This window comes from Aotus nancymaae, unplaced genomic scaffold (assembly GCF_030222135.1).
Source record: "Aotus nancymaae isolate 86718 unplaced genomic scaffold, 86718_ANA_hifiasm-v0.15.2.pri h1tg000019l, whole genome shotgun sequence".
Classification (NCBI taxonomy): domain Eukaryota; kingdom Metazoa; phylum Chordata; class Mammalia; order Primates; family Aotidae; genus Aotus; species Aotus nancymaae.
Window position 1 is genome coordinate 15,307,415 of NW_026988431.1, and position 27,243 is coordinate 15,334,657.

Below are 27,243 nucleotides of genomic sequence, written 5' to 3' on the forward strand. Positions count from 1 at the left end.
TATGTAATATTTGAAATGTGCTAAAAGACACAAAAATAATATGAGCGCCTATGTAATTACCATCTTATTTGAGAAATAAAACATTACAAGTACTGTATAGTTGAAGTTCCCAAGATTTTTCTGATCCTAATCTCCTCCCTCCCCTCCAGAGGTAATCACTATCATAAATTCATTATTCCTTTTTTATTGTAGTAAAATATACCTGACATAAAAGGTACCGTTTTAAACACTTTTAAGTGTACAGATCAGCGGCATTAACTACATTCACACTATTGTGCAACCATTACCACCATCCATCTACAAAACGTTTTCATTTTCCTAAACTGAAACTCTCCCCATTAAATAACTCTGCATTTTCTTCTCCGCCCCCCACAAATTCCCCAGCAAACACTATTATATTTTCTGCCTCTATGAATTTGACAGCTCCAAGTAGAATCATATAGTATTTGTCCATTTATATCTGGCTTATTTCACTTAGCATAATGTCTTCAAAGTTCATCCACATGGTAGCTGATGTCAGATTCTCCTTCCTTTCTAAGATTAAATAATATTTCATTGTATTTGTATGTCACATTTTCTTTATTTTACCATTGAGAAAAACTTGGTGCTTTCACCTTTTGGCTACTGTGAATAATACTGCTATGAACGTGGGTATACAAATATTTCCCTGCTTTCAATTATTCTTGGTGTATAAATTGCTGGATCATATGGCAAATCTATTTTTTATTTTTTGAGTAAGTGTCATGTCATTTCTTGTGGTGGCTGCACCATTTCACATCCCCACCAGAAGTGCACAAGTGTTCCAATTTCCCCATGTCCTGATCAACACTCGTTATTTCCTGGTTTTTGGTAATAGCCATCCTAACAGATACGAAGTGGTATCTCACTGTGGTTTTGATTTGCATTTCCTGGATGATTAGTGATGTTGAGCATCTTTTATGGGTTTATTGGCCATTTTTATGTCTTCTTTGAAAAACTGTCTGTCTAAGTCTTTTCCTGTTTTTTTAATTGAGTTGTTTTTCATTGCTGTTTTGAATTGTAAGAGTTCTTTATACATTCTAGATATCAATTTTTTGTTGTCATTATTTGTCCTGTGGTTACATTTCCTTAAAGGATAAATAGAAGAATTCTAAAAAGTTTTCAAATTTGTAAAAATCGTATTTTTACTATTTCTATATTACTACAATTTGCATGTTTGTACGCTTTGTTTATTTGAGTTTTTTGAACAGTTTTATTATTGATTTATTGGAGTTTTTTATATTTTATCTCAATAAGGGGCTTGACTTTTCTGTGGTGACTTTTGATGAACTGAGATTTAAATTTTAATGTTATTTTATAATTTGGGGTTTTTTAATTTATTTGTTTGTGTGTGTGTTTGTTTGAGACAGAGTCTTGCTCTATTACCCAGGCTGAAGTGCAAGGGCGCAATCTTGACTCACTGCAACCTCCGCCTCCCAGGTTCAAGCGATTCTCATGCCTCAGCCTCCTGAGTAGCTGGGATTACAGGCATATGCCACCATACCCAAGTAATTTTGGTATTTTTAGTAGAAACGGGGTTTTGTCCTGTTGACCAGGCTGATCTCGAATTCCCAACCTCAAGTGATCTGCCCACCTCAGCCTAATAGCTTGTGGTTTGGTGTCATATTTAAGAAATCCGGCAGGGCACGGTGGCTCACACCTGTAATCCCAGCACTTTGGGAGGCTGAGGTGGGTGGATCACAAGGTCAGGAGTTCAAGACCAGCCTGGCCAAGATGATGAAACCCCATCTCTGCTAAAACTACAAAAATAAGCCAGGCACAGTGGCAGGAGCCTGTAATCCCAGCTATTCAGGAGGCTGAGGCAGGAGAATCACTTGAACCCCAGGTGGCAGAGGTTGCAGTGAGTCGAGACTGAGCCACTTCACTCCAGCTTGACGACAGAGTGAGACTCCACTCAAAAAAAATAAAAAAAGAAAAAAAAAAGGAATCCATCCCTGTTCCAGTACATACAAGTACATACATTCATTCTTTTTGGTTTCCTTGTTCATGCTTCTACTGTTATGGCCAGGACCACAGCACAAGGTTAAATAAAGGAGTGATACCAGGCATCCACATGTTGTTCCAGAGTTAAAAGACTTAAATTTCCACCACCAAATATGAAGTTTGCTGTAGATTTTTGATAAGTATTCTTTATCAGGTTCAAAATGTTGTCATTTATTCATATTATGCCAGATGTTTTGACATTCTCAAACCTTTTTATGGTATCCTTTTTCTTATGTGTCACTCCTTTCTGCTTTTATATTTATTATTTGATGTCATGTTTTGGGAACTTATTCTGTTATTGCTTAATTTTCTTCACTGAATTCTGAGGTCATTAATTTTCAACATTCCCCCTCGTTTGTAGTAAAGACTATAAATTGCTCTCCAAGAATGATTTTTGTTGTGCCCAACAAATTTTGAAACACATTTTCATTGTATTTCATCTTAAAATATTTTCTAACTTTCATTATGAAAACTTCTTTGAGCCACGACTTACTTAAATACACAGTTTTTAATATCTGAATTTATAGAAATGTTTAGCTATCTTTATTATTGATTTTTAACCTAATTGCATCATGTTCAAAAACATAATCTAAATTTTAATAATTCCTGAAATTGTTAAGGTTGGTTTATGTCCTAATATGTGCTCAACTTTCATTAATATACCATTTGTGCTCAAGAAGAATGTCATTTTTTAATCGTTGAATGCAGGGTTTTTTAATGTATTCATTAGATGGATCAAGCTTGAAAATTACTCCTATCTTTTAGATGCTACAATTTTTTGTCTACTTGATATCAGTATATAGGAAAAAAATATGTTACAGTAATTCAAAATGGAGGTAGATTTGTCAATTATTCTTATAATTTGTCAATTTTCACTTTTTGTTTCAGCATCAACGTGCCTACTGTTTTAAGATTATTAATTGAATGTTATTGTTATGAATTACACTCTTCATCTTAATGTTTTTTGTATTAAAATCTATTTTGTCTGATGTTAATATAAATTCACTAATTTTATTCTGATTAGTATTTTTCTAGTATTTCTTTTCACATATTTTTGCTTTCAACATTTTATGAGTTCATGTTAAAATATTCTCTTAAAAGTAACACACAGCTGACTTTTATTTAATTACTTATTTATGTAGTCAATCTCTGTCTTTGAATAAGTAAGCTTATTCTAATTCCTGAGTTGATTGATTGAGTTTTTCTGCCAGAGTATAAGTTGCTGAAACATGGAAATCTCTGTCTGTTCACCATTGGCTTAAATAGTGCCTGACAAATAGTAATTGCTAAATATATCTTCGTTGATTTTTGTGTTGTGTTTGATTTCTTTAGTCCACATGCTTTTCTCCCCTCCAAACCTGCCTTCTTTCATATTCTTCAAGGGCTTTTTTCTTCATTTTTTTCTCCTCTACGGTTTTGAAAATTATAAACTATATTTTTATTGTATACATAGATAACAGAATTAGAATTCAGTGATTATCTACTGAGCAGGATAAACGTCAAAGAATACTTAAACAAAAATCACCCCCTAATATTATACATAATGTATCCTTATTCTAACTTGATATTTTTCCTGAAACCCTCCTTAAGTTAGTTATTATGGTCATAATTATGTTTACATAGTCAACATTTATCTGTAATTATTATGTATACATGTCTACCAATTTTTTCTTAGATTTCAGTTCTTCTGAATTTTATTTCATTCTTTCTAAAGGGTATCCTTTGGAAGTTCCCAAAGTGAGAGTCTGATGGAAGAATACTCCCTTCATTTCTGATTGTCTAAAATGTCTCTAATTCACCCTAGTTCTTAGATAACAGTTCAACAGGTTATAAATTTCTAAACTAAAATATTGGTACCTTAAAGATATGATTTCACTGCTTTCTGACTTGTGTCATTGCTGTTGGGAAGTCAGATCTTATTCCTTTGTAGATAATCTTCTCTTATCTCTGATAGTTTTAACATCATGTTTTCATTTGATGTTCTAGAGTTTAACTACAGATGTGTCTAGGTATAATTTTTTTTTTCTTAACCTGCTTAGTCACTGTGCTCATAATCTAAGGGGTCAAATCTTTCATCAATTCTGAAAAACTGTCATCCATTTCCTAGTCCCTGATTCTTTCTATTCTCTCATTTAAGAATTTTAACTGGACATTTGTTACTTTTATTTATTCTATCCTCCACATCATTGAGGGTGCTTATTAAATTCTCCATGTCTTTGTCTCTGCTTCATTTTGAAATTTTCTCAGATCTGTATTCTCATCCTCCCTTTAGCTCTGTCTAGATCACTCCTTAATAGATTCAAGATTTTCATTCCAATAATTGCTTTTCCACTCCTAGAAGTTCTCTTGAGATCTTTTTTTATGAAATTGGCTTTTTAAAAATTTTTTTATTTTTATTTTTATTTTGAGACGGAGTCTGTCTCTGTCACCCAGGCTGGAGTGCAGTGGCATAATCTCAGCTCACGGCAACCTCCGCCTCCTCGGTTCAGGCAATTCTCCTGCCTGGGATTACAGGCACGCGCCACCATGCCCAGCTAATTTTTTGTATTTTTAGTAGAGACGGGGTTTCACCATGTTGATCAGGATGGTCTCGATCTCTTGACCTCATGATCCACCCACCTCGGCCTCCCAAAATGCTGGGATTACAGGCGTGAGCCACCGCGCCCAGCCCTGGAATATTTTCTTAGAAACCAACCAATTCTCCCATTCTCCAACACCGACTGAGAGTCCAAAGATTCAATTCAATTCCAATAGCTATCCACATGGAGTTAGTCAGGTCCCACAAGGCTTCAGTATGACAAAACTTCGCCCATTTTAGATAGCAGTTGCAATACTTCTGATCGACCAGCTACAATTCAGGAGTTTTCACAACCCCCTCCTCATGATCAATCATTAGTTCGCTGAACTTGGGAAAATACTTTGCTTACTTATATATTGGTTTATTATAAGGGATACCACTCAGGAACAGCCACATGGGAGAGACGCACAGGGCAAGATATTAGGGGTGAGAAATGTACAGCTCCCAAGGCCTCTTTGGGTATGCCATTCTCCCAGCACCGTGATGTCTTCACCAACCCGGAAGGTCTCTGAACCCCCACTGTTACGGGTTTTTATAGAGTTTTCATTATATAGGCATCCTTGTTTAAATTATTGCTCATTGGTGATTAACTCAATCTCCAGCCTCTCTCCTCTCTCCAGAGGTGGGGGAGGCATGAGGCTGAACATTCCAAGCCTCTAATCACATGGTTGGTTTCTTTGGCAAACTGCCCTCATCCCAAAGTTATCTAAGGACCCCCCAAGAGTGACGTTGAAAGGAGCTTGTTATGAATAACAAAAGATGCTCCTATCACTTAGGAAATTTCAGTCATTTTAGAAGCTGTGTCAGAAATTGAGGACAAAAACCAAATATTATTTTAAAAGGACATTACTCTTAGCTCTTGCATTTCTATATTCTTTCAGTCTAATTGTAGTCTGTGTTAGGGCTTCACCAATGAATTTTGCTACCACAGTGCATGATGCTCCAGTGTCAAAAAGTTCCGTAACTTTCTCTTCACTGTTTTACCTATTCATTTGCAAAAGATTTTAGGTTTGCAGCAGGGGGGTCAAGCTAAGAGACTCTGACCCTTTCGTCAATAATTATTTTGATTAGTCTGTCTGTCTATTGCCCAAATGACTACAGACCAGGTCTCTCATTGTAATATTTCCCTTCCAGCTTTTTAAAATCCCCAAACTTTTATGAACCAAACTGGGATTCACTTGCTTGGTGCATTATGACCAGTTATTTACATCAAGGTTTGTAGTAGGAGAAAGAAAGGTTTTATTTACAGGGCACCAAGCAAGAAGGATCAGGCCACTAACACTTAAGTTCCAACCTTCCTGATGCCTTGCAGGCAAGGGTTTTAAAGGCAGGGGTAAATTTTAGGAAGGCAGAAGTTATAAGCAAAATTATAAATTAATGCATGGAGAGTGTACATTGGTTTTGGCCTAAAATGGCAGGATATATTGAAGCAGGGACTTCCAGGACGTAAGTAAATTTAAAGATTTTTTAGTTTGTAATTGGTTAACAAATAGAAGCTTCGTTTTATAATTTGAGATCAGGAGAAAAGAATGCTACCTCTGGCATGTGGTTATGACTTCCTCCAGGCCCGTCAGGAAGAAATTTAAAACCAAGAATCATAGTTAGACTTCAGTCCTCAGTTCTCCCTCATCTGAGGTTTGTATGCCAGTGGATCCATTTTGTGGGTGGGGGTGGGGGGTGGGTCTGGATTTCTGAAAAACAACTCAGACATACATTAAGGTGTTATTTTTAGGTTTTATAGGAGAAACAAATGTTCTGTGATTCGAACTTCTTTGGCTATTGTTTTGAATTATTATTATATTTTTGTTTATCAAGTTATTTACTTTTCGGGGCTACCTAGGTTCCTGAAACGTTTTTTGAAGAAACTCAAGATATTGGAGACCCACAGACTCCAAAGTGGGGGTCTCTGCTCTGTCTCAAAATTGGGGTAAATATAACTTGTTTGGGGCCCCTTCATATTGAGAGACAGGCAGAGGCTCCCTTTGGTCCACCCACCCTTGTATAGTGCTGTATTAAGACTTTTGTTTTAACCTCATCAATGTGCATCTATTTATCCCATTTCTTAAAAGCCATCTGAAGATTTCCACCTGCAGGGATGAGTCCTTTGACTCTCCCCTTCTTCCCTATTATTTCCTCCTATCAGTGTTTGCTTTCTTCACCCCATTTCTTAATAATCATTCAACAATTTCCAAATCACTAGGATAAGCCTTTTCCTTCTCTTCTACCTCTCCTCATTCTCTTGTTAAATAATCTAATGTTTTTATAGCATCTGTAAGACCCAGAAAGGGAAGCTGAGAAAGCAAACTTCATAAGAACTATTGCTCCATTTGCAACAGTTAAGTTACATGGGACACTAATTTACCATGACCTGGGTAATGGGCATATTTAGTGGATAAATATCCTGATTATTTTGAAGTCAATCTTACATGCCTTGCATATGAAATGTATCAGCTGCTTCATCTGGGATGTCCCACTTGTCATTTATAGGAGGAGCCACACAGTCTCCCTTCTCAGGATAAACAGATCTTATAGTCACTTTTATTTAGTCCACCAAGCTGACTGTTCTTTCAGGAATAACTTGCTGTGTGTCTGGATGATGTATACCTATCTGCAGTGGTCCTATAGTGAGCAATGAATCCTATGTCCACCCAAACATGCCTTCCTACTCTACAACAGTTAAAAACAAAGTTACTTTTTTTTAAGTTAGTCATTCTTACAATACACTAATTTAGTAAAGGAAACTGATGATGCTGATCTACAAAATAAAATATACCCCCTGGGTACGTGTACTTACACTCCTCCGCCTGGTTTTAGTAGTTTCTTGGTTTTGCCCTCCCCTCAATGTGGACCACCTTCTTAGTAACCAGAGGTCTTAGAGGTACACTCAGTTGTTCCTGCATAATTTCTCCCCTTGAGAGACTTTGGGGGCTAGTGGCTGAAGTTCAGCTCAGCTGAGATCTTTGCTTCATTCAGCATTAAAGTTTAACCTGGCAGTCACTTTTAATTTCATTTTAGCTCTTATAGATAATAATAACCAAGACAGTGTATATTTTATTTTTTCTATTAGTTTGCATTACCCATGTATTCAGCAAACCAAAATGCCGGGAATCAGATTCACCTCTAAATTCCATTGGTAACTTTTACATTTACTAACTAACTGAAGCACAGCTGCTGCTCCATACCATGGATAGCCAATCAAAGGTTCCTCTTCCCTCACCCTGTCATCCTTTCTCTTCCCAAACCATATGCTTCTGTGGGTCAGGGCCATTCTAGCAAATCCCACTTCTGACGCCAATTCTGAAGTGATTTTTTCCTCACAATATTCTGAAGTCAGATGTGTAGGGTTTTCCCACACTATTGCTTCTCTAGCTTTCTGACACTAACTAGGTGTTCAATATTGCGATTCAATTCTGACACTAACTACTTGGAAACCCTGCAGGTTAAAGGCTCAGTCCTGTAGCACTGCCCTCCACTTTAGATACCAAGTCCCAGGCCTGGCCGGGCACAGTGGCTCACGTCTGTAATCCCAGCCCTTTGGAGAGGCCAAGACAGGCAGATCACTTGAGGTCAGGAGTTTGAGACCAACCTGGTCAGCATGGTGAAGGCTTGTCTCTACTAAAAATACAAAAAAAAATACAAAAAAAAATTAGGTGTGGTGGCACATGCCTGTAGTCCCAGATACCTGGGAAGCTGAGGCAGGAGAATGGCTTGAATCCAGAAGGCAGAGATTGCAGTGAGCAGAGATTGCACCATTGCACTCCAGCCTGGGCAACAAAGCAAGACTCTGTCTCAAAAATAAAATAAAATAAGTCCCAGGCCTTCTATACTTCTGACCAAGCAACTATAAATCAAGGGTTTTCATAATCCCCTTCTTAGCTTTGATAATTTCCTAGATCAACTCATAAAACTCAAGACTTACCATATTAACAGTAACAATAAGTAAAGGATACAACTTAGAAGCGGCCAAATGAAAGAGAAGCATGTATAGAGAAATGCATGACAGGGGAGGGAGGGTGCCTGGAGCATTCATGCCTTCTCTGGGAATATCACCCTCCTAGAATTTCAATGTGTTCACCAACCCAGAAGGTCTCCAAACCCTGCTGTTGAGAGGTTTTTATCAAGATATCATTATGTAGGCATGACTGATTAAATAATTGACTATTAGTGATTAACTCAATCTTCAGTCCCTGTTTCCTCCCTGGCAGTTGGTTGGTTTTTCTAGTGACCAGCCCCCATCCTGAAACTATTATAGGCCTTCCAAATGTTGCCTCTTTATAACAAAAGACTCTCCTATCATTTTTATCATTCGTGTAATTCTAAAGGTCTTAGGAGCTTTGTGCCAGAAACTGGAAAGACCAAATACCTTTCTGTGATACCACACCACCTCTCACTCATTGAAAACTGTGACTTTGCATGTTTTTCCACTTTTGTGTGCAAGATGTAAGCCATTATTCAGTGGGCCTTGATCTGTGAAAATCCTGTGCAGTCTAGAGTAATTTTGCATCCTTCCCCAGAGGATTTTCTTTTGCTTTTTCCATAGCATAGAATGTTGCCAATCAGAATAGCTTATTCCTAGATGTGAGAGTTCCTAAACTACCCGGGTAGCATGAACTCAAACCTTAATCCACATGCCTATAATTAAAATTCCCAGAGGAGGCCGGGTGCGGTGGCTCACGCCTGTAATCCTAGCACTTTGGGAGGCCAAGGTGGGTGGATCACCTGAGGTCAGGAGTTCAAGACCAGCCTGGCCATCATGGTGAAACCCCATCTTTAAAAAAAAAAAAGAAAAAGAAAAAAAATATTCGCAGAGGAAATAAAAAATTCTAGTCTAGGCCCTAAACAAGTCAAACAAGTTTATTCTCCCTTTGTCAATGGTTAAGATGTTTATCTCTATGATTTTACTCATACTCCAATCTCATCTTAATTTAATAATGTACCATGCTGTATTATAATTGGCTATTTACTTGTGTGCTACAGTCACCAAATAGTAAACAACATCATGCCCTCCATTATCTTACCTTTTCATTCTAATGTCTGTCATATATTTGTAGATTCTTGCAAAAAGATCCTAAAAATATTTGTCAAATAAATTAGGCAATCAAATTCTTCATCAAAATTATTTACATTACTAAGCTTATTTCTAATTTTTTGTTGTTGTTGTTGCCATTATGGATTGAACCATTGTTTTCAATATACTGCATATTTTGTTATATCTATATATTTTGGGTTTTTAAATCTTACATGGTTTGTTGTTTGTGTGTTTGTTTGAGATGGGGTCTCACTATGTTGCCTAGGCTAGAGTGCAGTGGCTGTTCACAGGTACGCTCATAGCACGTTACATCACTGAACTCCTGGCCTCAAGCAATCCTCACACCTCAGCCTTTTAAGTAAGCAGGACTATAGACAGGTACCACCATGTCAAGCTTTAAATCCTGAATGTTTATACTGAGTTGTATATATTTTGTATTTTGATACCTTAGTGAACTCTTGTCTATACTGATTTTCAGTTTATCCTCTTGGATTTTCTACAACAATCTATTATTAAGTAATAATATATGGTTTCTTTGCTTCCAATATTTATATCTCTCATTTTTATTTCAGGTCTTATTACTTTGTCCTAAAGTTCCAAAGTTGTGGATAATGATAATAGTGGTCAAAAACAGTTGTTTTGTTTCTGAGGTTAACAGAAATAAAAGAGATTAAAAGTTGTTTCATCACAATGAAACTAACTACTAATAGTGAATAGTGGACAGCAATATCTAATATCCATATATCAAGATGTCTCTTCTTTTAGATTTCCATATGTAAATCAGCATCTCATCTCAAATTCTAAATCAAAGCCTTGTTGACATTCAAAATTGATATATATGTTAGCTATAGGAAATTTCTGATAAATTACCATAAGATTATTTGCTTATCAATCATGATAATTCATGAATAATAATAATTTTCTACATGATAATTCTTTGTTTTTGAATTATCATGAATAATTCAGCTTATTATATGAAGAGTTGTAGTACTTATAAACCAATTTCAACAAAAAGCAAAAAAGAAAGTCTGTTCTCAGGAAAAGAAATCACTGTGCTTTTCTGTGATTATAGAAGTTTTTGAATTAAGAGCATTGTGAATAATATATTTGTTTCTCTTTACTTTTAGCAAATATATAGGACCTTATAAAATACATTTTGAGTATTAATCTTACTTGTGGTTTCATTGTGTATCTCTTAATTTTTCTTTTGAACTGTTTTCTTCAAACACACTATATTTTTATGATCTATATGTATTTACATAAGACAAGTCATTACACTTCCAGAACAAAGGTAAATATAAACAAACAAACAAGTGAATAAGTTACCAATCTGAATAGAAAGGAAAATTAAGGCTTTAAGATCACATGACTTTTATTGTGCAATTTTTAAATTAACTATCCAAGGGTCACTTTCTGTGAGATATAGAATTTAACCCAAAGTGGGAAAATAATAATTATAATCTAGGTCAAGAAAAATTATGTTAAATGTTTATTATTTTTATTATAATCGTAAGTCTAGTTACGAGTAATAATATAATAATGTTATAATAATGGCATCACCAGGATGTTATTCAATATTGCTACCTTTGCACTAGCCATAAAAAGTAATAATTCCAAATCCCCCAACTGTTATTTTTCTTAAATAAGAAAAATGTGCTTCCTAGAAATTCAACATGACAGTTTCATTACTGTCTTGCATCTCAACTGTAGTAAGGATCCTATATTATTTGTAAGATATATTGAACTACTAGCTAAACCCCTGTATAAGGAATCTTTGGTTTCAAGTGGTAGGAATCACAGCTCAAACTGACTTCAGTGTATTTAAGTTTTAAAGGGGCAGAACACACTGGAACGCATTGACTGGCATAACTTGAAGATGCACAGGTGGAAATGCTTTTAAGCACAGCTTGATCCAACCAATACCTCACTCGCTATCTTTCACCGTTCTGTTTCCACAGTCAACGAGAATTTATTCTCAAATTCTACCTAGTGTTCCAATAACTCTACCATGCCCTCAAGTGCTAGGTTCTTGAATATAATAGCAAAATTCTCAAATGTCATTACAGATCTCAAATCTCCCTGTACCAAGGAGGAGCGCCTCTTCCATGAAATTCCCGGAGCCCACTCTTTTGCATTGGCCCTAACTGCATCATATGCTTGTGATTGAAACAGTAACTGGGACCGAGGGAAATGGCATAGATTAATTGACTTAGTCAGTTGCGTCTCACTTTTAGAGTAGGAGGTGACTGAGAGAATTCACCAAGGAATCAAAAGGGGAGGAGGAGAGAAATGCATGCCAGATAGCCAATTAACCAGTGACCATTCCAACTCTTATACTATGCAACAAGACATCAGTTTATTGGAATTATAGCAACATTGTATTATTTCAATGACAGTAAGTCTAATACATATTGAGGGGGAACTGCCATATCTTTAATGTTTGTATTATCTCTAGTCTACTGTGATAAAAGTAGGATTAAGGAACTTCAGTGTAATAAAGACTGGAATAAAGAACCAATTGAGCTCATTAAACATAAAACTTTGGAATCAATAAGAATTTCAAATGAAAGAGAAACGAACTGTGTGTAAAATTCCTATGGGATTATGTGTCTTTCTAAGTTTTTATGTGGATTGCAAGAAAAAACAAATATACAAAAATTAATCTTGGAGAAGTAGACCAGCAGCCTGAAGTGAAAATTAGGAATCTTGGGAATGAAAACCAATTTTTTCCTGTTTCCGTCTATAACTCTGATATTATAGTGAAGGTCAAAGGGAAATACAATTTATTGTACAATTTATTATCTATATATTATACATATGATTTTCTTAGATATCAAATACATAAATCAAAATATACAATCTGTTTTTAAAAGTAGAAACCATTTTATTATTTATGGGGGCAATAATAATAACTTTGCTTCAAAATTGCCACCTTTTGCTATTTTCTTGCCGATGTGAATTTGTGGATAACTTCCAAGAGAGAAGTATTGAGTACAAAATAAAACTCACTACATGATTGAGAAAGAAGCAATGACAAAGTGTTGGCATTATGAAGGCACTGTAGAAATGAAAGTCTGAAACTGATCAGTAAAAAGGAGTCATATAAAACTTACATGGTCCTATCTCACACTAAGCAATTGGGACCTTTAAAAAATGAGATTTTGCTTTAACCTAAATGTCAGAACATTTTGTTGTGGACAAAGGGCAGGGAAATGACACAGACACCAGAAAATAGAGGAGAAAATGAAACTTATAGAAAAGTAATGGTAGAACTCAACAAATCTGCTTCTTTCTAAAAGTGTTTTTAAATCTCTGATTTTTCTTTTTAAGAAACGGCTTTGTAATGTTCCTTCACAATCTGTTGGCTGTGGTGATGATGAGGTATCCAACAGAAAATACAGATAACACCAGTGTCTATGCTTACTGCTTTACTTCCAGAGAGCTTAAAATTCATTTTATGGTTATTTAACTACATAACAAATACAGCTATCCCTCACATGTATAGATGAGTCTATTCATCTACAGTCCGTATTTTATGTTTTTGCAGATGTTTTTCTGGTGCTGCCAATGGTTGCACTAAGCCAAACTCTCCCCATTAATCCAATCTTTTGTGACTGAGTTCGTATTTCCCAGAGAAAAAGCTACAGCAAGCCAACTATGAAACCAATTTTTCCATGCAGGCAAAGCTGCTCTGTTCATTTGGGCATCTACTCTACTGAGTCACCCAGTACAAATTATTTTACTTCACTTACCCTTCATAAGGTGAACAGAACCCATTTGGAGTTTAGGCAAAATGAAGAACAAAGGCAATGTGATTTTTTTTCTAAGTTTAGCGACAGAAAATAAGCCATATCTCAGAAGCTCTAGATATTTTATTAGTTTTGATTTTTTTTTTTTTTTTTTTTTTTTTTTTTTGCAGTTCTAGTCCTATTTGGACCATTAAAAATTCAAGGTTTGGGAATGTGTGTTTTCAGATTAAATTCAAATGTTGATTGAGCATCTGTTAGGTGCCTGAGGCATGAAGATAATTTAAAGATGTGGCTGGGCACAGTGGCTCACACCTGTAATCCCAGTGCTTTGGGAGGCCAAGGTAGGAGGATCACTTGAGGTCAGGAGCTCAAGGCCAGCTTGAGCAACATAGCAAGACCCCATCCCTACTAAAATTAAACAAAAATATATTAACTGGGCATGGGGCCATGTACCTTTAGTCCCAGCTTCTCTGGAGGCTGAGGCAGGATGTTTGCCTGAGCCCAGAAGTTCAAGGTTACAGTGAGCTATGATTGCATCACTGCACTCCAGCATAAGTGACAGAATAAGACCCTGTCTCCAAAAATAAAAACCAAAAACTAAAACAAACACAAAAGATGTGATTTTCAAGAGGATTAAGATTTGTCAGGGTGTTAAGACTTGCCCCTATGAAACAGGAGATTCACTCTGGATTGAATATAAATGTTCTTTAAGAGATTGAATGGAGGATATCGTAATATTCAGGAAACCCTCTATGAGCTAGATGGGACTTAGACACATCTGGAAGGATAGTGATCAGCTGAATAAAGGAAAAAATGAGGAGACTAGGTAGTTGTTTCTGAGTGGAAAATCACAAGCAGAAGTTCAGAGGCCAGATAAGCACAGGCAGTGAAATCAGCAGAAGTGGTTATAAAGTTTAATACTAGAGAAAATGTAAGAATCATGGATAGATTGTGAAGCAGATGTGCACTGCTGAGAGCCTTGAATGCCAGGCAAGGGAAAGTCCCCAGAGTTCCTGAGGAAGGATGTGACAGTGAAAGAGGCAGGTGATGTTTCAAAAATACTCGTTGAGTGGTGATGTGGCGATGTATTGGCATGAAACAACACTGGTAGCAGTGAGACTAGTTGGGAAACACTTCAATAATCAGATACCATGTGATGAGAAATTTGACCAAGGTCATAGCAATGATAATGCAGAGAAACAGGCTGATATGGGATGTACTGCAATGTGCAGGTTTAATTAGTTTTTGAGACTCACTAAAGGAGAAATAAGATGAAGGAAAAGTCAAATTTTTAAGCCAGAATAATTGGGTGAATAATGGCTATCCTCATAACAGACTGGCTAAAATAAAGGAAAAGAGAAGTTGTAGAGATTATGAAAATCACTTTTGAGGAACATATTTGCTCTATTTTAAGTAACTTTTTTTTTTTTTTTTTTTTGAGACGGAGTTTCACTCGTTACCCAGGCTGGAGTGCAATGGCGCGATCTCGGCTCACCGCAACCTCCGCCTCCTGCCTCAGCAGGCAATTCTCCTGCCTCAGCCTCCTAAGTAGCTGGGATTACAGGCACGCACCACCATGCCCAGCTAATTTTTTGTATTAGTAGAGACGGGGTTTCACCATGTTGACCAGGATGGTCTCGATCTCTTGACCTCGTGATCCACCCGCCTCGGCCTCCCAAAGTGCTGGGATTACAGGCTTGAGCCACCGCGCCCGGCCTATTTTAAGTAACTTTTAAAATGATGAGCAAATAGCAGTGTCCCAGTAGGTATCTGGAAATGCTGTGTTGGAATTTGGCGAAAATTTTCAGCTGTGACTATAGCTTTGATGTCCAATTTTTTGGTTAAAAACAGTAGCCAAAGACACAAGACTAGAGATATTCCCAAGGGTGTATGTATGAAGAGAATATCAATGAGCTGGGGACAGCTGTGAGAAGCACGAATGAGAAGGCAGGAGGAAAAGGGAACCAGTGTGTGAGTGTGTGTGTGTGTGTGTGTGTGTGTGCCAAAGAGAGAGAGAGAGAGAGACTACTATAGAACTCCAGGAAGATGATTTTAAGGAAGTGACAATAATACCAAAAAGTCCAGAAGCCACAATAGCTTGAGGACTTGCAAGGTGGTCAATTTCGGCCTTCCAGAGTACAATAAAATATTTCTGAAGAAGGGAAAACTGTTTACCTCTTTCAGTTTCTTTTCCCCCAGATGAAAATTTGACATCTTTCATCTGGGGGAAAAGAAATTGAAAGATAATGTTTCTGCAAGAAATTTAATCTGCATAAACTATCTTTGATATTATTTTTTAAAGCATCCACTTTGCTAATGGTAAAAATGTGGAACTGTGTCACACATGCAAACTGATTTTTTAAACAATAAATTCAGTCATAGTCATATAAATTTCATCTCCAATTGGGATAAATTGTAAAGGAATGATGCATTAAAAGATCTGTTTCTCCCAAATTTTGTTTGACATGACAGAAGCAAAGAAAACTTTTTTTAACCAATTCTACTTTCCTACAGAAGGATAACATAATCTGGTTACCTTTTATATCCATCAGAGGCACAGGGCTTTTTGGACATAGGTAGACATTTATGAGCACAAAATTGAGAACAATTAGCACTCAAATTAATGTTACATGAGATTCAACATCTGGTAAGTGTGTCGTCAATTTGGGTCATAGAACGCCTGCTAGGCTAAATGTTCATACAACAGCAATTCACCCTGCATACAAATGAAAAAAGAATGATACTGAAAAATATTTTTTTTTCCAAATTTAACTGTATGTATATAGAAGCCTCTTACATTTTAAAACTTCAAATGGAAGTTAATAATGGGTCAAATACTCACAGGATGAAGCATACAGGATCAGAAGGAACAGAGAATATTTACACTTTTGCAAGCATATTTCATAATAAGTGATAATATAGTACTGACATTAGTTTCTATTTTACATAATCACTGCCAATATTAGTATTGGTCTACTCTTTATCAAATATTGAAGGACAAGAAGAGGTTAACCACTCAAAGTCTTGATGCTAGGTATCTATAAAGAGAGTCCTAAAAGATCAGGCTGGTTTTGGCTATAGGGCTGCACCAGAAAATGCCAAATCTCAAGGTTACTCAGTTGCCTTTTCACACAATCCAGTCATTGTCAACTTCAGTAAAATTAGTAAGCTCTTCCCCTGCTAATATTTCAGCAAGACATTCGCTTGTAAACACAGGTGTGTCTGGGTTATCAGCTGCAGATTTCAAAAGCAAAGAAACTTCCTGCACTTTTGAAATTGAAAAGCAGAAATCACATTTTTACCTTGTTTATAAAATGAGCCATACTTTTTTTAAAAAAGGCATTTTGTAACACAAACACCAACTAAAGAAGCATTTAATACTGCAGTCTGTATGTTGAAATGCCTAAAAGTCACTCTGTTAGTTTGAGAACTCTTGAGCATTTGCTGTAGTGTTCTAGATAGAGAGTGTTTACTGGCATTTGTATGGCATGTTTCCCATCAGTTTTTATACCGCGACCCTAGACCGTCACGGGGATAGTTTTGAGTGGTAAGCCTTTGTACTTTGGCATCCAGCTGCCTGATTTTCAATTCTGGTCCCTATGCTTAGTGTGTGGTCTCGGGCAAGTTCGTAACCTCTGGAAGCTTCAGCTTTATCATCTGTTGGGTGTGCCTGATAATATGCTCAGCTCCCCACTCTGTGATTGAAAAAGATAATCCTGGCCGGGCGCGGTGGCTCACGCCTATAATCCCAGCACTTTGGGAGGCCGAAGCGGGTGGATCACGAGGTCAAGAGATCGAGACCATCCTGGTCAACATGGTGAAACCCGGTCTCTACTAAAAATACAAAAAAATAGCTGGGCATAGTGGCGGGTGCCTGTAATCCCAGCTACTCAGGAGGCTGAGGCAGGAGAATTGCCTGAACCCAGGAGGCGGAGGTTGCGGTGAGCCGAGATCACGCCATTGCACTCCAGCCTGGGTAACAAGAGCGAAACTCCGTCTCAAAAAAAAAAAAAAAGAAAAGAAAAAGATAACCCTGATAATGTGTATGGCACAGAAGAAGTGCCAGATGAATATTAGCCCTCATTAACAGTAAGAGATGACCTTGATCCTAAGTCACCAAAGAAAAACTAAAGAATGTTTAGGATTAATATGTTTTTACTCTGTGTTTGCGTTTCAAAGGCATTTTGTGATATTTTAAATCTTTCAATAATCAGCAGATATTTTAACTCTCAATTTGACAGACATACACTATTTACTTACCCAAACTGTGACACACAACTTTCTGCAGTGTTTTCCTGTTTTGAAAAACTGAGGTTCTGTGGAGAAGCTCAAGGTAGCGACTGTGAGTAAGGTACAGAAGAGGATACAGTATAAGGGTGGGTAATCAGTGTGCCAGGATTCAAACAGAATGCCCTACTTTTTATTGGGTTTTAATATTGGGTTTGTCAGAAAATTTTAGTTTGAACAAAAGGTTCTGCAGTTTAAAAAGGGGGATGGTGTTAAAGGAAACACTCATGGTGGCAGGGCGCGGTGGCTCATACCTGTAAATCCCAGCACTTTGGGATGCTGAGGCGAGTGGATTACCTGAGGTCAGGAGTTTGAGACCAGCCTGGCCAACATGATGAAACCCTGTCACTACTAAAAATACAAAAATTAGCCAGGCATGGTGGTGGGTGCTTAATCTCAGCTATTCCAGAGGCTGAAGCAGGAGAATCTCTTGCACCTGGGAGGTGGAGGTTGCAGTGAGCTAAGATCCTGCCATTGCACTCCAGCCACGGCAACAAGAGCGAAACCCATCTCAAAACAAACAAAAAAAACCACTCATGGTGTACTGTCTTGTTTTTAATAGAAGTATTACAGACAAATAGTGAAGGCTGTATTCAAACCATTACCATTTGAGTTCTGAGTCTACATTAAAATCCTGCCTTTAACTAAACCATCATTCAACAATATTTGGGATTTTGCCTTTTCCCCTTTCTGGCAGTGTTAAACAAAGGGGCTTATTAAACCTCTCTGTTCATCATCCTTCATTTGAGAAACCTACTTTAATAAACTGATGTCTCATTACTCAAAATGGAAATGAATGAAGTGACTCTTGCCTCCAGGTCCCTGAGAGGTTAGCCTTTGGCTTTCAATTCTGGTACCTGTGTTTGCTCAATGTGTGATCTCGGGCAGGTTTGTAACCTCTTGAAGCACCAGTCTTATCATCTGTAAGGTGGGCCTTTATCCCTACCCCAAAAGTGATCCAGTGCCAAGTAATCTTGAAGAAGAGTGTGGGCTGTGCCTGTAGTGTCTGGACTACCTGGTTGTGAATCTGGCTTTGCCCTCTTTGGAGGTGTGCTCTTGGGTAACTGACTTCCCATCTGTGTCCCTCAATCTCTTATTCATAAAGAAGGGGCAATAGCACCAATCCTGTGAAGTTATTGTATGGAATTCAAAAAACAGTGCATACATAACTCTTAGAACAGGGGCAGATAGAAAACAAGTACTCAGTAAATATAAGCTCTTACGGTCATTAAGAATTGAGTCTGTTTTAGAACCATTTTCATGACACGAATTACTTCTAAGTCTAATTATAATAGTCAGTGCATTTATCATTTTAAATTTCCTCCTATGGCTATATGAAGGATGGTAACTAAATTAATTAGCTTTATATTTTAATTCTCACTTGGTAATTTTTCTCTTTCCTTTTTTTTAATAACTAACATTATTTCCTTACATCTTAAGCTATGAAGAGAAAAATCAAATTCTCGGCCAGGCAGGTGGCTCACGCCTGTAATCCCAGCACTTTCAGAGACCAAGGAGGGTAGATCACCTGAGGTCAGGAGTTCGAGACCAGCCTGGCCAACATGGTGAAAACCCATCTCTACTAAAAATACAAAAATTAGCTGGGTGTGGTGATGGGCACCTGTAATTCCAGCAACTTAGTAGGCTGAGGCAGGAGAATCACTTGATCTCAGGAGGTGGAGGTTGCAGTGAGCCGAAATCGCATTATTACACTCCAGAGCCTAGGCAACAAGAGCAAGACTCCGTCTAAAAAAAAAAAAATCAAATTCTCTTGAAAAGAGTCACAGCTAAAAATATTAAGCCTGCAAGCTGGTCCTGAATATCTCTTATTCTGAAGATGGGGAAAGATAACCATGTAATCTAGCCATATTTTACTGTTAGGCTTTGTGTATGCTTAGATTACTAAGAAAAGTATAATGAAATATGATTTTGATGTTACCTATTTGGCCTTTTGATACATAATTTTACCTCATACCTTTCCTGTTTATATTGATCGCTTTTCCACGTACAATTCCTGAAATCTGTGGGGGGAAAGGCCTAAAACTATTAAAACCGTAACAAAGCCTCTTAGTTCCCTTTCTGTCGTATTTCAGATCTTCAGGCACTCCACATGTTGCCTCAGACAGCTGACTGGTCACCTTTTCCTCCTCAACAATATCTCTTTACTCTTGGGTTCAAAAACAAAGAAGATGGAAAATTTTTGGAAAAAATAACAAGTAGGAAGCTGCCGGTATTCACAGGTAAATCATCTGAACTCACAGGGTTTAGCATATAGCAGGGCCTGTGATGAGAGTTGGGCCCCCAAAAATGTTTAAGTTAAAACAAACTCCTCCGAATCTTCTTTGTGGGTTAGTTAACAATGTCTGGAATTCTGGTTCCAGGAACTCTTTCCCCCAAGAACATACACAATCCTGGAATACCCACCCCACTCACTCTAATCATCTTACCCCACCCACCGCTATCACCAATGCCTAATCATAGGACACTTAATACTAATTTTCATCATAATCCATTAGCAAAGGTGGAAGAAAATTATGCAATGAAATTATTCTATGAAATTAAAAATATAGCCAATGACAATCTTAAATTAGTTGTATTATCTGTTGTTTTATTAATGTCTGTTCCCCTCTTTTCTTATGTAATTAGCCAAGAGCTTAGATCTCTTGGAGAGTATTACAGTTAAATGGTGTTCAGTAATCGTGGCTGAAACTTTCAAAAATCAAAATATTCACATGGAGTTGAAATCTCAAGCTTATGTGCTGAATTCATGACCAGGTTAAATTTATTCCTGCAGCTCTAACCACATAATTAAGAATTTGTGTTTTGTCTGGCACTGTAGCCTCTGAGGCTTATCTGAACTTCGAGCTACAATCAAAGTCAATGGATCTGCACACTTGAATAATACCTAGGAGGAACAAGACAAGAATCAGACACATTTATGACAACATTTTTTCCCAACTCAGGAAAAACATACTCTGAAGAGATAGGTGAATTGTTATAGGCTGTCTCTTAGATCTCTCAATCAAGAAACACAACAAAATAAATAAATGACAGTTTCTAAAGGGCAGCATCTCCTCGGCCTTTCTCGCCATAGATCTTTCCTTGTTATACATATGGTCTACGGATGGGAGTAGTTTCTATACTGAAGATTTCATATCTATTAATATTGAGATATCTGTTTATAGCTTGCTAAAGAAAACATTTTGAAATGGAAGTCTGGAGAAAATAGTATAAAAGTTTATTGTTACAATTTTTAGAGCATAAAACTCCTTTCGGTCTGCTGACTGGAGAAGATACAGTGAGACAAATGGAGACAATGGGGAAGCGAATCTTGCCAATACTGGATTTCATCAGAAGCACCCAACTGAATGTAGGTATACGAGTCTTTTATATTTGTCCAATGTACAGATTTTAGAGAATTCTAGAAGTATATAAGGCTTACGTGGCAAATAGTGCAGGTGCTGGGGGATTTGGGAAACATTCACAGTAAATCTCATTTGCAAAAACAAGCAAATTTTAGCTAATGATTTTATTTCTTTTATTCTAAAACATACTATAATGCTACACTTTGCAATTTCAAGCACTTATTAGGGTAGTGTCTCTTTAAAGAGCCTTTTCTTTATGCCTTCCTGATATCTAATTCAACATTGCAGAGAATTTCTCATTTGAAATCAATAACAAAATTTTAGCGAGCACAATGTTTTCTCTATTTCACTTATTGAGCTATTGCGTATAACCATCTCATTATCTACACAAGAATTCAGAGCTTTTCAAGTTAGTGCCTCTGTACCACACCGATGAATTGGATGCTTCTCTAAACATTGGCAATTGATCTTTATATAGCCATAAGGTAAATTATCTAATCTCTTTCTATGATCCAGGAAAAACATGCCTTTCCTACTTTTCAGTCTTAAAGAGCCCAAAATAAGACTTGAATTACAGTGCTATTTTTCAAAATTTAAGCCATTGTACTGAAAGTATATAAAGAGAACTTCTCATTAAAGGCTATAAAGGCTGCAGATTTCTCCTCTTTTAATATTTTTGAAAAGGCTTATAAGTTGGAAATGTTAAAGAATTTCCTTCCTGTTCCCTCTTTTGTGTTACATCGTTGATTTGATGTTCTTACCTTACAAGGGGAACCAAGGGGGTCATCACAAACAGCTACTTAACATCTGTTCAGCAGTTTATCTGCTCAATAACATCATTCAGCATTGTACAAAAGCTATAAAACACCTAATCTATTTGCATGATTTGCAATTCCATGCATTACAAATACAAAAGCACATTTTTGCTGATGTTCCTACCACAAAGCTACGCCTCCCCACAACCATGTTTCAATGCTCTCCCTATATTTCTATTAATAAGAAATCCATCTCTATCTTAGTCAGCTCAGGCTGCCATAACAAAACACCATCCAGGCCGGGCACGGTGGCTCACGCCTGTAATCCCAGCACTTTGGGAGGGAGGCCGAGGCGGGAGGATCACGAGGTCAAGAGATCGAGACCATCCTGACCAACATGGTGAAACCCCGTCTCTACTAAAAAATACAAAAATTAGCTGGGCGTGGTGGTGCAGGCCTGTAGGCCCAGCTACTCAAGAGGCTGAGGCAGGAGAATTGCTTGAACCCAGGAGGCAGAGATTGCAGTGAGCCGAGATTGCGCCACTGCACTCCAGCCTGGCACCTGGCGACAGAGTGAGACTCTGTCTTACAAATAAATAAATAAATAAACAAACCATCCTAAAGACCCACACCTATCATTACCCTCATGGTCAGGCCCATGCAAGCAGGGAAAGCTTTGCTAACAAGAACCATCACTGTCTAGCATTATTTCATCTCACCTGTGCATGGCTAGCCCAGCAGAGCCAGTGTGCTGGGTGCCGTGGAGGTGATCTGCCTGTAGCCTGGCTCTTTGTTTTTAGGTTTTCGTATTTTGCTTTTTTAGAGACAGAGTCTCACTCTGTCACCCGGGTTGGAGTGCAGTGGTGCTGTCTTGGCTTATTGCAACCTCCACCTCCAGGGTTCAAATGATTCTCGTGTCTTAGCCTCCCAAGTAGCTGGATTACAGCGTTTGCCACCACGCCTGGCTGCCTTTTTTTATTTTTAGTAGAGACAGGGTTTTGCCATATTGGCCAAGCTGGTCTTGAACTCCTGGCCTCTAGTGATCCACCTGCCTTGGCCTCACAAAGTGCTGGGATTACAGGCATAAGCCACCATGCCTGGCCAGGCCTGGCTCTTTGAAGCAAGGCGTGCCTTACCTTGCCATTTATCAGGAAACTGACCACATCATCTGTTGCTAGCTCAGATCTCACAATGTGAACATAGGTTGGGCCTAACTAGGCATTATGCACTTTTTCAATGTTCTTAACTCATTTTCTTATCACCTTTTAAAGAGTATTCTGGCCACTTGGAAATCTGTTTAGACATGTATCTTTTATGTGCCTATAAAGGAGACTTTAAAACCATAATTAATGAGATTCTTAACATCTAATTAATAACTCAGTCTTCTTATATTGAGCCTTATTACCACTTTGCTGACTGCAAGGAATTTCATCAACTTTCCTATGTTCACTTTTAAGGGAAATAACAATTTTTGGAAGATTGTTTCAAAGAGTTTAACGCAATTGAAGTGAACAAGGCTGAAAGTGCCCAGGGATTACAAATATATCTAAATATCAGCTACTAGGTGTTAAAAACACGTGCTTTGAATGAAGAGACCCCCCAAACAGGCTTTGTGTGAGCAACCTGGCTGTTTATTCACCTGGGTGCAGGTGGGCTAAGGCCGAAAAGGGCCTTAATGAAGGGCGGTGGGATGGGGAGTTGGTTTTATAGGTTGGGGCAAATCTTTTGGGAGGGGGTGGGGTGTTACGGGGCAGGGGAAAGGAGTATACATTACCGTAAGTTCAGTTACAATGGCGGGTGGGGTAAGGCTAAGAGTAGTTAAGATCGGGGTGGGGTGAGGAGTATTCACATTATTATAAGAACAGTTAAGATGTTGGGGTGGGGTGAGGAGTATTCACATTATCATAAAAACAGTTGAGATGGCAGGGTGGGGTGAGGGGAAGCTTATGTCTGGGGAAAGCTGGGCGATCAGGGATAATGGTGAATGGCGGGGGTCGGGGGAGGGAGGAGGGGGGTGTGGGGATGGGCGGGGACGGGGGCGGGGGTGTCGGGGGCGGTGATGATCAGCTGAGGCAGGCAGGACTTTAGACTTTCTGGGTCCGGGCTTGCACGTGGAAGCCTGACACTACGTTTCTTATTATTTACCCAGCCACAGCTTCATAAAGCAGGATTGATAAAATTGGCTGCAAAGATAACCTAGCTTAATGAAGCAAGTAATGAATTGGTGACTAGAAATTATTCCTACATGGTACCCAAGCAGCCCTCAGTAGTGCTTTTAAGACCCTTCAAGGTGTTCTTTTTCTCTTGTCAGATATCAGATGCCATTCACTTGAATATTTAGGTATTGAAATTGTCATTATTTGTTACCCGCGTTTGCCATACCTGTAGACAAAGACTTTTGCCCAAGGCCGTGCTCTGGCCATGTAACCCTAGGACAAGTCAGTTAACCTCTGAACTGCTTTTTTCTCCTTTAAAAAACAGGCTGATAACTGTCAGGCCCACTTCACGGAGTTGTTGTGAACCATAAGTACATAATTCATGTTCTTGAAGTATTAAGCATTTTAGCTTTAATTATTTGTATTGCTGTTAGTTTGCTTTGACAAAGAGACTGTTTTACAGATTTTTTTTTCTTTATACAAGCTGTGTACTTTGAAATTACATATTTTTCTTTTAATATGAAGATTGCACTCACGTCCTATGAATTTTGGATTTGTTTCCTTCTCTTACTTTCCTTTGATCACGATTTGCTCAGATCCCTTCACCCAGGCAGGATTCGAGATGCCATCTCCAGCCATGAACTAGAGTCGGGACTGCAGTCTTGTTAACAGCGGGCTCTGACCATGAGCTGAGCAGCCTTACATGTCTTGGTAGAACAGAACCAATATCCAAGACATTTCCAATAGAAGACAGTGAGTGACCAGTGTCTTGGGCAATACATTTATCTTAAAGAATTTTAGATTTTTCAGTTCTCCTTAATACTAGTGACTAAGGCTGTAGTTTACATTTCTGTTGTCTGTTTCAAACAGACAATTCTTTACCTTAGTACAATGTCACATTGTCATCAAGCCCTAATGGCTAAGAAAAAATGCCTATAATCCCAGCACTTAGGGAGGCAGAAGTGGAAGGACAGCTTGAGCCGAGAAATTCAAGACCTGCCTGGACAACATAGTGAGACCCCATCTCCCCAAAAAGGAAAAAAATTTAAAAAGTGGAACTAATGGCTAGGAAGTATACTTTGCATCATACCATATATGTTCAGAGATTGTTAAGTCATTTGGACAATGTTATTTAATGGAAATGGGCTTGGAATATGAAAATACAATGCATTAATACTTCAGCATTCATAACAACAGAAGACCCAAAAGATGATACTAGTTCTTGACGTAATACCATGACCAGAATCAGTAACACAATGTTTAAGTATTATCACATTTATACTGTCACATAAATAATGACAAATACCTAGATTTCTAAACAATAGTTAGACAATGCTAAGAACCTTATGATCTATTCCCTAAACATACTGAATATCTAGTCATCTTGTAAATATTAGGTTTATAATATTTTCTAATTAGAAAAAAGTTAACTTGACAATAATATACTAAATTATAATATCATAGGGAATATTTTTGGGGCTGCTCTAATTTTCAATTTTTCTTCATTAAACTAAAAGATACATGTGTTTGTTCTCCACAAATTACATATAAAGAGATAGTATAGCAACTTACTCTCAACAGAAGCATTTTAAATATAAAGTGAGTAAAATTTTTTTCTAAAGCTAACAAAACACTCTTGCTTCCAAACCCTTGAAATATTTGATAGTCAAGAAGTTTTTTTTTTTTTTTTTTTTTTTTGAGACAGAGTCTTGCTCTATTGCCAGGTACCAGGCTGGAGTGCAGTGGTGCAGTCTCGGCTCACTGCCACCTCCACCTCCCATGTTCAAGCAATTCTCCTGCCTCAGCCTCCCGAGTAGCTGGGACTACAGGCGTGTGCCACCACGCCCAGCTAATTAAGAAGTTTTCTTTACTCAAACATATCTTTTTTTAAATACAGAGCAGTCCTGGTCATTAACTAGTGCTGATTGCATGCAGAAATCTCCACTTTGGAACTAGGGCTTAGGAAAAGCACATGCACAGTGCTCTGCAATTTAAAAAGCATTTCCCCTCACATTATCTAATTTGACCCTCACAATTTGGTGACGTTGTGTCATCCTCATTTTACCGGTGAGAAAACTATGGCTTAGAGTAGTGATATAATCAAGCTTAAACCACCAGGGCTCAAAATCAGAGCTTCAGAATATTGTTCCAATATTCTTTTACTAAATCATATTGCATCTTTTTGATTTAAAAGTATGATCCTTGCCAGAGGCAAAACATGCATAATACAACATAGGAATGATTCCACAGCTGGATTCAATTTTTTAAAAATGAACAATATAAGACAAGTGCAGTGGCTTACGCCTGTAACCCCAACACTTTGGGAGGCTGAGGCGGGCCGATCACTTGAGGCCGAGAGTTCGAGACCAGCCTGACCAACATGGTGAAACTCCATCTCTATTAAAAAAACACACACAGTATGAAAGATGGGGAAGTTCTTCAAAATTTGTATCTTAGACTACATTATAAGGAGTTACAATCTCTTGCTCTATGGCCATTATCTGCTATTAGCATAAACATATACCCATGTATATATATTCTCTAAATCAACAACGTCTTAAATCAGCTACCTTGACTCACTCTGGCATATCTGAACAGGACTGGGCAAGCTCCAAACCCTGGTGCATGCCATTCCTTATTTGGAAACCCTCCTGACCTTCTCCTAACTAGCTTCCTCTTTTTCCTTGTCTTCTTTCCCCTTATCTATTCAGAAAATTTCCATGTTTTTAGCCAATGGGGTCAAGCATAGAATGTGAGGTCCTGTTCCAGCCAATGGAAACTGGACACAGCAGTAGGGTGATTGCATCAGGTTTTGAAAGTTATAAATGTCCCTGTCTCCTTGTTTAGGTGTGCTCTCGTGGCAAGACTGACGGTGAGTTGCACCCTTTCTGCAGAAAGTAAACTAGCCTTGCTGAGTGATCTACTGCTAGGTGTGCATTTTTTCCGACATTATAAACCCATTTACAACACACAAACACACATACACACAAAATAGCCAGATGTGGTGGTTCACGCCTGTGGTCCCAGCTACTTGGGAGGCTGAGGCAGGAGAATCACTTGAACCCAAGAGGCGGAGGTTGCAGTGGGCCAAGATCGTACCGCTGCACTCCAGCCTGGGAGAAAGAGCGAGACTCCAACTCAAAAACAAAAAAAAGCTTCCTAGAGAACATGAATTTTCGACTCTTGCTTTGAGGTGGTGGATACAGTTGGTGAAGACCTCTCCCGGTCTCAGGGAGTTTCCATGTGTCAGACAATGATTCTCCTTATGCTTCTGACACTCCTTTCCCTATCTTTGTAAATAC

The 27,243-nt window shown here is 38.0% G+C and overlaps 1 protein-coding gene across 1 annotated transcript in view; it reads left to right on the plus strand.

Annotated features, from left to right (window-relative positions):
* Positions 1-27,243, plus strand: part of SPATA16 (spermatogenesis associated 16) — a 244,465-nt gene that overhangs the window by 185,025 nt on the left and 32,197 nt on the right. Inside the window, exons 7-8 of the mRNA XM_021674760.2 lie at positions 19,759-19,905; positions 20,923-21,035. Coding sequence (XP_021530435.2) covers positions 19,759-19,905; positions 20,923-21,035 — 260 coding nt within the window. The remainder of the gene's footprint in view (positions 1-19,758; positions 19,906-20,922; positions 21,036-27,243) is intronic.